The sequence below is a fragment of the Gekko japonicus genome, unplaced genomic scaffold (genome assembly GCF_001447785.1).
Source record: "Gekko japonicus isolate JY-2015 unplaced genomic scaffold, Gekko_japonicus_V1.1 scaffold50, whole genome shotgun sequence".
NCBI classification, from domain to species: domain Eukaryota; kingdom Metazoa; phylum Chordata; class Lepidosauria; order Squamata; family Gekkonidae; genus Gekko; species Gekko japonicus.
In genome coordinates, this window is record NW_015164666.1 from 1,706,999 (window position 1) to 1,718,147 (window position 11,149).

Below are 11,149 nucleotides of genomic sequence, written 5' to 3' on the forward strand. Positions count from 1 at the left end.
AAAAAACAAACAAAGGAAATGTTTAAGAAAAAAAATCAAAATATAAATTTATACATACAGAGAATAAATGGCGTAAAGCCAAAAACAATAACTTCTAAACAACAACTTATCAAAAACTATTCAACAGTTTTCACTTACACATGGGTTCCATTTCTAACCAACCTTTACCAATTAATTTTGTAACTTATACCTTTTAGTTTACCATATTTCAAATATGTTATTTACTGTTGAACAAAACAAAAAACATATTTTCTTGTCATCATAAATATTTTTACCCTCAAAAAATTCCCATTTAGAGTTAATAACTTTAGGCACAAATTTAACCATAATTAAAGATATACAATACTCTTCAAACCATTCATTAAACAACTTTCCTCAGAAAAGGCCTATTTTCTTATCTACCTTATGTTAGAAGTTACTCCCTTTTACCTTTTGTTAACCTTATTTACTCAAATTACACCAACCAACTGACCTCTAAAATCATCTACTTCTTACAACCCACTTATCTAAATTAAATTACAAATTACATTTATATTGTATCCTAATTTTAGTTAATACTTTTTAAAGCCATTATTTAATCAGTCACCAAATCTACTATTTGTTAACCCTCCACATAATATGTCTAAGCACATATATCATATGGGTTAAAATGAAATTCATTTATCAATGCCTTACTATATGAGCAGTCCTTAATCTCATTTCTCATTCAAACCAACATCATACAGAATAAATACATTGTTACAATCACCAATTAAATATCATCTTTTCCCCCAAAAAATCAATAATCTTTCCCCCCCACAACCATTGCCTGATGTCTATCCTCTTTGTACATTTTCACCTTCTTCTTCACACTAATGATTTGCCACACTTTGCAATTTATATTCTTTTTTGCCAGCTTCCTCCTTGCTATAATCCAAGGTTTTTGAGAGTCTCTTCTTGTCAATTTAAACTTGACATAACCAGTTCTCATCAATTTCTTTTGGCTTGTTCTCTTTTTTGCTATTTCTCCCATTCTTTTGCCAAAACGTTTTAGAGAAGCCCTCTTTCTCAGCCCAGTCTTTAAGTAAATGGGTTTTATAGTCTCCTTATAATTACTCCTTTGTTCCTTACAATTTTCTGCATGTATTGTCAATAAAGGTTGTATATCAAGAGCCATCTTCTCTTGGTCACAGTCCTGTTCCTCTGTAACATCCTGCCTGCTTTGCACCAACTCTTCGTCTTTTTCCAAATTTGAATACACATTCTGCTTATTTTTTGTATAGTTCTCATTAGCTTCCTCAATCCCCTTTTGTATCCCTTCCATAAGTAGTCTCCAAAATTGCTCTATGGACAACTCTCCAATTTCCATATCTTCATTAATCTTCTCCTCCTCCTCTTCAGTGTCCTTTTGGAATGCCATCTCTCTCTCTCTCTCTCTCTCTTTTTAACTACGCCTGCTCTTTCCACCTCGTTTATTCATATAGCACTGATTAACTCACACTGAAGATTTACTGAATTTTAACAGCTACAGATCTTTGCCACCGAATTAGTTTTTACCCCCCAAAAGACGAGACATATGCTCAATTATTCCTCTTAATCACTTTCTGGCCGTTCTTCACCTCCATTTTGGAAACGTACAGCCTGGGGTATATTTTACCAAGAGTCATTTTTTTACAAATTGCCAGTAAAGGTACAAGTACTCACTTAAACTTCCCTTCTTTTCCTTTTCCATGTTGCTGTGTACTAAATTTATATCCAAAGTGTTTAAAAACGGATGGCTGCGGCTGGGTAGAACATGGTGACCATGTCCTACTCCGGTAATCTCTCCTGCTTCGGGGCAATAACGGACGCCCCCCTGCATTCGCCAGGTGCAGAAGGGGCCAAGACTGAGCCCCCTGTAACCGAACCTCTCTCCGGGAGGTCCAGTGGAGTCCTCCCGGTGACCAGGAGGCTCCCAAAGGAGTGAAAACGGATCAGATGGCTTGGAGCGACCTGAAACTGCCCATCACCGTGCCGTATCAAAACCAAAAAATGCAGCTGTTAAAGGTATAGAATATCTGACAAAAAACAACACCTGGAACCCAATTCAGAATGTGGATTCATGTAGAAAAGGTGTTAATAATTCCTGTTCAGTATGACCACTGTGAAAATTAGAATCATCTGGAGAGTTTTCTAGATAAATAGATGAGAACTGGTCAGTGAAGGATGAATATGGCAGTATTTTTTATTTATTTGTGGGATTTCAGAAATGAAATGAAAAAAGTCAGAAAGTAGAAAGGGATATTTTAAAGAAGCAAGAAAATAACCATTGGTACTAAGTTTATAAAAACTCTCTAAACATATGCCCTAATTGAACTGTTCTTAGTGCACAGGTATAGCTTTCCTATGTGCGATTAGAGACTCATGTTACTTCAAGCCCTTTAAGGCTGTGTATACATGCATCAAGTTTGGCCCAGTGCTTCCTAGAAATGGAGAAAGACAAAGGACATTCAAACCATGCACCTATATTTAAAGTAAAATAGGCTGCATAAAAGAAAAGCGGAGAGAGAGAGACTGTATTCAAGACCAAGTTGGTCCAGCAGAATACACCCCAAGGAGAGGGGATGATTGCTAGCTAAAGGGGAGAAAAGGGAGAAATATACTTTGTCTAATGAAAAGGGGTGGTGGTGGAAGTTATACTGTCTGAGGCACCTTCAAGATAATCAGGGGGTGATATAATTAGTCCTGTGGACCGTTGGAGTTGGGCTTGGTAATCCAGTTTTTGGTAGAGGTACCAAGAGTTGCTGAGAGGCTGGCTGCTAACCAGCTCTAGCCATGTAATAATATTTGATTATCAGTCATTCCTTCCCTATCTCCTGCATCCACAGCTTTCAAAATTGGGATGTGTACTGACTTTTGCTGGGTCACAGTCTCAAGTGATTCAGGTAACCTGGAAATTAGATAGGGCAGTATCACTACTTCTGCCCTGACCCATTCAGCATCCTGTATGATGAAAGAAAAATCAGAGAGGAGACACAACTGGCTAACATTTTCCCCCTTTTATACTAGGGGATACAGTATTGGCGTCAGGCTGGTCGAAGACTTTTTAGCTCGCTCTGCTTTGAAGAAGTGCCGGAGTTATTCTGAAACTGCAGACATAATTGCACAGGTACAAGAAGATACAGACACTGCTTTGATTTGGCAAGGCCAGGTCCCAGTTTACCCAGTATCCTCTCCTGTAATATACTTAGAATACCAATTACACCAGCTTTTATCAACAGATAAAAATCCAATTTCTAGACATATGTTTGGTTGATACATTACTATTTTGAAGAGCAATCGGATATGCCAGGCAGTCATATGTGTGCAGCCTTTTTGTTCCAATATATTGGTCAATGGTTGGAGGTAATAGCAAAAGATTTCCTTTTAGGAGGGGGGCCATGGCACAATGGAAGAGTATCTGCTTGGCGTGCAAAAGGCCCCAAGTTCAGTCCCTGGCATCTCTATTTGAAAGTATCAGGTGGTAGGTAATTTGAAAGCTTCTGCCTGAGACCAGGAAAGCTGCTGCCACTCGAAGTAAATACTACTGACTGCTGTGACAAACCAATGATCTGATTCACTATAAGGCAGCTTCATGTGTGTATTCTTGTGTTTACTCCTGCGTCTGGCGCAGGCAGGTGCAGGGCCTTTAAATTATAGCATGGGGAGACACAGTAATTGGTTAAACATCTATTCCTACCACCCTGTTTCTTGACTATGCTGCCTGGACACCACACTTCCTTCATCAGAGTCTGTGGGAGGTAGCTACAGAGAAACCGCTTAACATGTGAATTGACATTTTGGGGACTCATATGCCTTAGTCCATTTAATATGTGCAGACTGACTAAAAATATTTTTAGATAACCTAATTCTGGCAAGTGAGATGGAGTTCTCACTCACTGATTCACACCCACCCACCAAAAAAAGGCAGCCTTGGCTTTGGGGGGAATGTTGTGTAGGTTGGCCTAACTAATGGTAAGGAGAATATAGGGTACAGAAAGTGCTCATATTCCTTTAAGTGTTGCACAGAAGAGTACCTTTGAATAGTGTGCATTGTTACCCAAATAGGCAGTTAGTTAGTTGGGGGAATTAGACAGAGTGAGAAGGGATAACTGGGATCTCCATCAATGTTTATGGGGATTTTTCCATTTAAGAGAACTCTCAAATAAATGAGGGCCCTGTTCACATGGAGGATTTGCCGCGGGAGAGCGATGATTGCATGGCGGATTATCCGGGCGCGATCACACCGCAACATCTGGGAAGTGGAGTGCACCCGTGGCCAACCCGTAGTGTACTGCCAAATATGCGCAATTAAAAACTACCTGCTCAAAGGTACTAGCAACCGGTTTGCCACGGGCTTCCTCCGGAGTCCCTCAGTGTGACTGTGCCGGCCGCGGCTTTTCCCTCCGGCCCCCTCGTTGATGCGCAGGCACGGAGGGAAGGAACCGTGGCGTGCCGCTGATGTGTGGGATCGCATTATGGCGGCTCTAATTGCGATGGCGCAAAAAGCCCTGCCTCCCCCCTGCGTTATCCAGCCCGTGTGACTGGGGCCGAGGTACATGTTCAACCAGAAAGGTTTTATTAAAAGGAAAGAATAAAACAAAAATGCACACAATAAACTCACACACAAGAGCTAACTAAGAGGAAATCAGGGAGGAAAGAGGGAAAGTTTTTTTTGTGGGGGAGTGTAATATTTACCAATCTTGCAGAGGTCCAGGAAGCAGCAGCAAAATGGCCAGCATTTCACAAAGAGAAGAGAACCCACAGAGTGGGGGTGTGGCCAAAACACACACACACACACACACTGCTATGGAGCAGAGTGCCATAATTACAGGGGGAAAAGGATCCTCAGGCTGGGGTGACGTGATCCCTTGATAGGCTTACCAGGGTGGACAATGATTTGGGAGAGGCTTAATGACTTTGTAAGTACTGGACAGGAAAAGCTAATGGGTTGGGTGAATAGAATTGAGCGTTGATCAATTGTTGCTTGGTTAAGATAAGTGTAAGGCAAGGAAGCAAGGTGGGATGTTGATGAGATTAGCTCAGGTGTGAGCCAATTAGTCCTGGGAGACCCACTGTCCTGTAGTTATGCATCGCTCTTGGGCATGGAGGGGGCCATTAGCCAGTTAGCCACTCTGACTCACCGTCCAAAATACTTTCCCAGGTTCTTACCTGGCTGGCATCCATTTTGTTCCATTTTAGACCAGGCAGTGTCTTGCACTTATGAGTTTTCAGGTGATATTTTAAGAAGGGTGTTTATGATTATTCAAGCTATAAACTGCCCATCAGCGAGAGGAGGAGTCTGACTGCTAACAGTGGATAGCTAATAGGCAATGCCACTGAAGGAGCTGGGGCCCTGTATCTTCACAGAGGGCATCGTGCAGTGGTAGTGAGTTCTGTATCTTTCTGTGCTTTGTCCTCCATTCTTTCATTCAGCAAATCCCAATGGTAAGTGACTCATGTCTGAACAACGGGAAGTGTTTGCTGACTGAGGGATTAAAACACTGAGGCAAAGGTGGAGCCTTCCCATATTTTCCTGTTGCCTTCCTCATTTTGATGTGCAGATCACAAGCTCTTTCCTTACAAATTTATTTATTTAGAGATTATAGACTCTGCCAAGAGATAGTGACTGGTTTCTGGTACTGTAGTTCTTGTATTTTAACCCAGAGCCTTTACAAACAACATAAAACAGAGCAAAACATGGTATTGTATGAATAAAATCTCAGCTAGCCCATCAGATTGAAACCAGATGGTAAAAAGAATCCTGTGGTGGAGTCATCAAAACCACACTCAGAATCTGAGTAGGCTCCAAGTCAAGTATTTGTATAGACTATGAGTGCCACGTGAAGGGGGCAAGTCATTTCCCTACAATATCTGGGGGATATTGTTGTTAACCTCGGATGACATGTGTAATAGCAGATGGTTACAAAGGTCATCATTCCAGGTCTTAACTGCATTAGGGTTCAGTCTGATGCTAATAGTTTTATACAGTCATAAGGGATGCTTCACACATAAATATGCCAATATCACATGTGTGTGAGAGAAAAAGCATTTGCACCATCTTATGTGAAGAGTGTGCATATGCTATTTTGCCACAAGTACAGTGGGAAACTGCAGTCCTCAACTTTTCCTCCTGTGTAAATGAAGGGGAATTAGTGTATTTTCTTTACATATGGCCGTTTTAGCCTCCCAGTCCGCTCCTGTCTATCTCATCTGCTGACTGAAAACATGTTTGTGTGGCAAAACTGGACTTCTGATAGGTGAAGGGAATGACTCTGTGACAGAAGATACTGAAGAAATTCATGTACTGGGACCATGTTCCAGAATCAGAGTATGGAGATGAGTTACCCCCTTGTGCTGGCATGTGGGCCATGTACACGTTTGCTCATGGTATTGGGATGTAAGATGACATTTCCCACTTTTGATTCTGACCCCAAAGTAGAAACATGCAGCTGTTAGACAAACACATGTGTATTTTTGTGTGTGCATATTTATGGATCAGGTGGTCAGCAGTGGTAGCTTGGACAGTATTGGCTACCTATTTAGGTGACAAGGGAGGTCTAGACTCTGTCCTGTTTACTAGTACTGACCATCAGTGGTAGCTAAACATGCAACTGATCCAGTGACAAAAACTACAATGTCTAATCCCAGGGGTTGGTTGCAGGAGTGAAAACACAGGAATTATGCAGCCTCCAATTGTATGCACTGCTCCTGATCGACAAAAGAATTCATTTGTGGAGGTCATCCTTGGTGTATGGTTCACAGACTCATGGGTTTGCTCCCTTTTTTGTTTTTGTAGTGCACAATGGTAAGTTTAGTATTTAGTCTGTACGTAAGTTGCAATTTGTGGTTTTAGCATGTGTAACAACAGCGAACATAGAGCATAGATCAAGATTGTAAAGGATTTTCAATTTAGAGGTTAATTGACAAAAGATTTAATAGTATCTGTTACTATTATCTAATGGCTACATTTTAATTGAATGCATTAGGATTGCCAGGTGTCCTTTACCCGGTGGGGGGCTCCAGATTCCTCTCTGGAGTCTTCTTCTCTAGCATTCAGCCAAAAACTCTATGGTCACCATAGAGTTCTTTGCCAAACGCTAGAGCATCCCCCCATGGTGTGCCCAGCATGATGACGACACCTTCAAGTGACGTCATTGCCCCGGGCACGTCAGGCACTGTGAACCTCTTTGGAGATGGGGCTCCCCCCACTGGCAGCTGGCTGGCAGGTGGATCAGGGGGGCTGAAATTGGAAGAAATCCTGCCCCCATTGGGGGGATGGCAACTCTAGAACACATGCCTCAGGTTAAAAAACTCCTCATTTATTCTTATTGGATTTGTAATGAGGAAGTAACATCCGAATCTCATTTAAATTGTGAAACTGAAGAATACACTTTGAAGCTTAGCTCACTCAAAGGAATATGCATGATCTCCAAATTAACAGTGCAAAACCTCAGAAGTTTCAGAATGGAACATCCTCAAAACAGCTGGCCTGTCCTTTAAGAATCCAGCAACCCTCAGCTCATTGGCTATGGAACCATGATTCTGTGAAAGAAAGCCCCAGACTTACTTTCAGTCTATGTAGATTCAGAAAATTAAAAATAAATCACGTGGCTGGCCAAAATGAAGATAGGTTCACCATGGTGGTCTGCAGTGGAAGAGCTAGATTTGTGTCTAGTAGCACTTTGAGGCCCAAAAAGTTTCTTGAGGTAGAAGGTCTCAAGAGTTAAAGCTCTGCTAGTCAGCTACGAGTAGGAATGGAGAAAACCCTGCTTTGGAGGGCCGATTTCCGCCGCGGCGGAATCGGGCTCCGGGGGGAACTCTGCCCCCCGAAGCTGCGTCACCAGAGGTCAGGTTGGGGGGCTTGGCCCAGATCGTCGGGGGGGGGGAACCATATGGTTTTGCCACCTGACCAATAATAGGGTCCACACAACCCGGTCATTATTCCCTTTTCATACTTAAGGCTTTCCCTTGTCCATATGACCAGTATGTTGCCGGTTGCATTATGAATGCTTCAAGCTTAAAAGGGAAAATGCTGCACCCATCCCTAGTGATTGTTCCAAGATGGTATTCTTTTTTGAAATCTGATGGTGTTTCAAGAAGCAAACAGAAATAGTGAAGCTTCGAAGGTTTTGCAAATGGCATTGTAGCAGATGTCCAGTCAGAATCTGTTTAGAAAGGCCAAGTAAGAAGACTGAGAAAAGCACATGACGTTTTGCCAGGACAGATAGCAAAACTTACAAAATTTAGAATTCATGAATATTTTAACAGATGTGTCAGTTATTTTGAATTTTGATAGGACTATTTTATATCGATTTCAAAAATGGCGGGAGAGCACACTTTAAAAAATCCACAAGCACTCAACTACTGACATACCAAGCATATTTCTGATAAATGTATGGTCTGTTCTAGTCAAGGCATTCTGGCCAGCTAACAGTTCCCAGTTCCAAATACATTAATCTCTATATCAGAAAATGGAAAGTAGAGCTTTGTTTTCATAAGACCACTTTCTTCCCAATGTTATAAAGTCATGGTGACTTTTCTGCTTTAAAAGTAGTTGAAGGAATAGTCTGACAGACAACTGTAAATTTCCTTATTGTATTCCATCCCGCCCACTCCCAGTCCTTTAGCTGTCAACCAAGAGACTTCCCACCTCCATTATAATCCAGTGTTTCTTGCAATACCAACCCCTCCTAATTCCTCTGTTTTTTTTCTCCATTGGATCACACTAACAGGAATTTCTGTTGCACCAAGGCAAAGAACAGAGCACCAGTTTACTGCCTCTTCCTTTGGTGTAGTTAAGTGTGTAGACTCTAATCTGGGAGAACTGGGGTTGATTCCCCAGTTCTCCACTTGCAGCTACTGGATGACCTTGGGTCAGTCACAAGCTCTGGCACAGCTGTTCCCGAAAGAGCAGTTTGTGTCAGAACTCTCTCAGCCCTACCTACCTCACAGGGTGTCTGTTGTGGGGAAGGGAAGGGAAAGGAGTTTGTAAGCCGCTCTGAGACTACGAGTGAAGGGCGGGGTATAAATCTAATCTCCTCCTCCTCCTCTTCTTCAAGATTTATGATATGCCAAGTTCACTCCAGTTAATTGCTTGCTCTCTATGTAATGCTCTCTGTCTCCTATCCATGGACAAAGTCTAGGCTCTTTTCTTTACCTTGTAGATGTACGTTTTGTTCAACCAGTTCGTGAAAGAAGATGCAGTTAGTCTCACTTCTGCTGATAGAGTGCAATCAGGAAACATCTGCTTCTTAGGTTTTGCTGACATAGTTTGGTAGTTCACAAATAAAAACAGGAAACAAAACTTCCAGTAGCTTCTTTGTGTAGATCATCAAGATTTTTATCTGGAGGTGTTGGTTTTGGATTGACAACTGGCATATCAGGTACCCAGCAAAAAGATGTCCTAACAGCAGTCTTGAAAAGAAATGAACATATATTGTTCACACATAAACGGGCCACAGCCATAGAACAACACCTTTTACTAAGCCAGGTCATTGGTCCATCACACTCAGCATTGTCTACCCTCACTGGCAGCAGCTCCCCAGAGCCTTTCATTTCCCCTACTGCTTGTTCCATTTCACTGGGGATTGGATTTGGGACCTTCTGCATGCAACCCAGATGTTCTGTCTCTGAGCCATATTCTGGCTGCGATGGATCGTGGTATAGTCTGCTTTCATCACACAAAAATATGTTTGACAAAGCACTAACAAGCTAGTCTGCCACAGAACAGTCCAGATAAGAACTGATTGCCTAGCTATGTAAACACCATTGCCTCCAAATTATGTAGCCAATAATGGCCACATTAACAGTTTAAGATTAGAATTGCCATGCTGGATCGGCTCAAACATCAGTGTTATCCAGCATCTTGGTGCAAAAGAGCTCCTCAGAGATACCCTTTAGAACTGATAAGCAGGTTATGATGGAATTAGCTGTATTAGCTTCAGCAGCTAGCAAACATGCTACCTCAGAGCCATCAATAAGCCTGTCTTCTGTTGTTTGTCTAATTCCTTTTAAATACATCTAACAGAGTTCAGAACAGATGAGATCATGCAACTTGGTCTGTGCATATTGTTAAGTCCATGGAATTAGCTGTATTAGCTTCAGCAGCTAGCAAACATGCTACCTCAGAGCCATCAATAAGCCTGTCTTCTGTTGTTTGTCTAATTCCTTTTAAATACATCTAACAGAGTTCAGAACAGATGAGATCATGCAACTTGGTCTGTGCATATTGTTAAGTCCAGCGCTTAACAATGAGTCGGAGAGTGATTTCAGCGAAAACTCAGGTTTATTCAGCTCTACGATCACTTCACCAACACGGTACAACATCTGATAGCCCGAACAGTTTGTCCATAGAAACTGTTCGGTATTTAAACATTCCCGGCTAATATAGCCACTCCTACTTTACAGTTAACAACCTATCAGGTTGATCGCATAAGGACCAATCATACACGTTCCCGCTTCCCGTTTGCTTGAACGTGATTGGATCAATAGTCTTGGACTTGAAGCCCTAGTCCAAGACGAAGCTTTGCATAGCTTCCCTATGGGATGATTCCCTCATGTCCTAATGTACTCAGGGCAGCTTCCGAATACATTACAATTCCCTCCCCCCTAAGCAAATACAGTTATGAACACTCATAATCACTTAGGTAGGTGGGTGCCCGTCTCGTTCTCTGAGACCTACGAGGTGGAATAGGCTCAGGGCACATTCCCGTCAGTGGCACTCCGCTTGACTCTGGGACCTCAGAATCAGGAACATTCCCGTCCGTTACTGGTGGTTCAAGATTAGGGGTCTGCCCTGTCTCTTGACCACTACTGTAGCCCTCAGGCTCTACAGTACCTGCCTCTTCTAGAGGTCTTGGGAACTCCTCAGTTGACTCAGCCAGCTCCACGGCGGATCGGTCAGTTGCCCACCGCTGCCTCAGCTGGTCTATGTGCCTACGCCACTTGCGACCATCTGCAAGCCGTACCACATACATTCGAGTACCGATTACATCAGTAATAGTGGCTGAGAGCCACGAGTGACCACTGGCATAGTTGCGAGCATACACTTGCTCACCTATCTCGTATGTCCGGACCTTCGGACTTTCGCTTGGCTGTTGTGGTTTGAGATCATTTAGGTCAGGATGCAACCTGTCTAACAGAGTTGCTA

At 42.4% G+C, this 11,149-nt stretch overlaps 1 protein-coding gene across 1 annotated transcript in view; it reads left to right on the forward strand.

Annotated features, from left to right (window-relative positions):
• The window catches only part of TRAPPC3L (trafficking protein particle complex 3-like), a 32,339-nt gene that overhangs the window by 6,124 nt on the left and 15,066 nt on the right, over window positions 1-11,149 (forward strand). Inside the window, exon 4 of the mRNA XM_015409085.1 lies at window positions 3,028-3,127. Coding sequence (XP_015264571.1) covers window positions 3,028-3,127 — 100 coding nt within the window. The remainder of the gene's footprint in view (window positions 1-3,027; window positions 3,128-11,149) is intronic.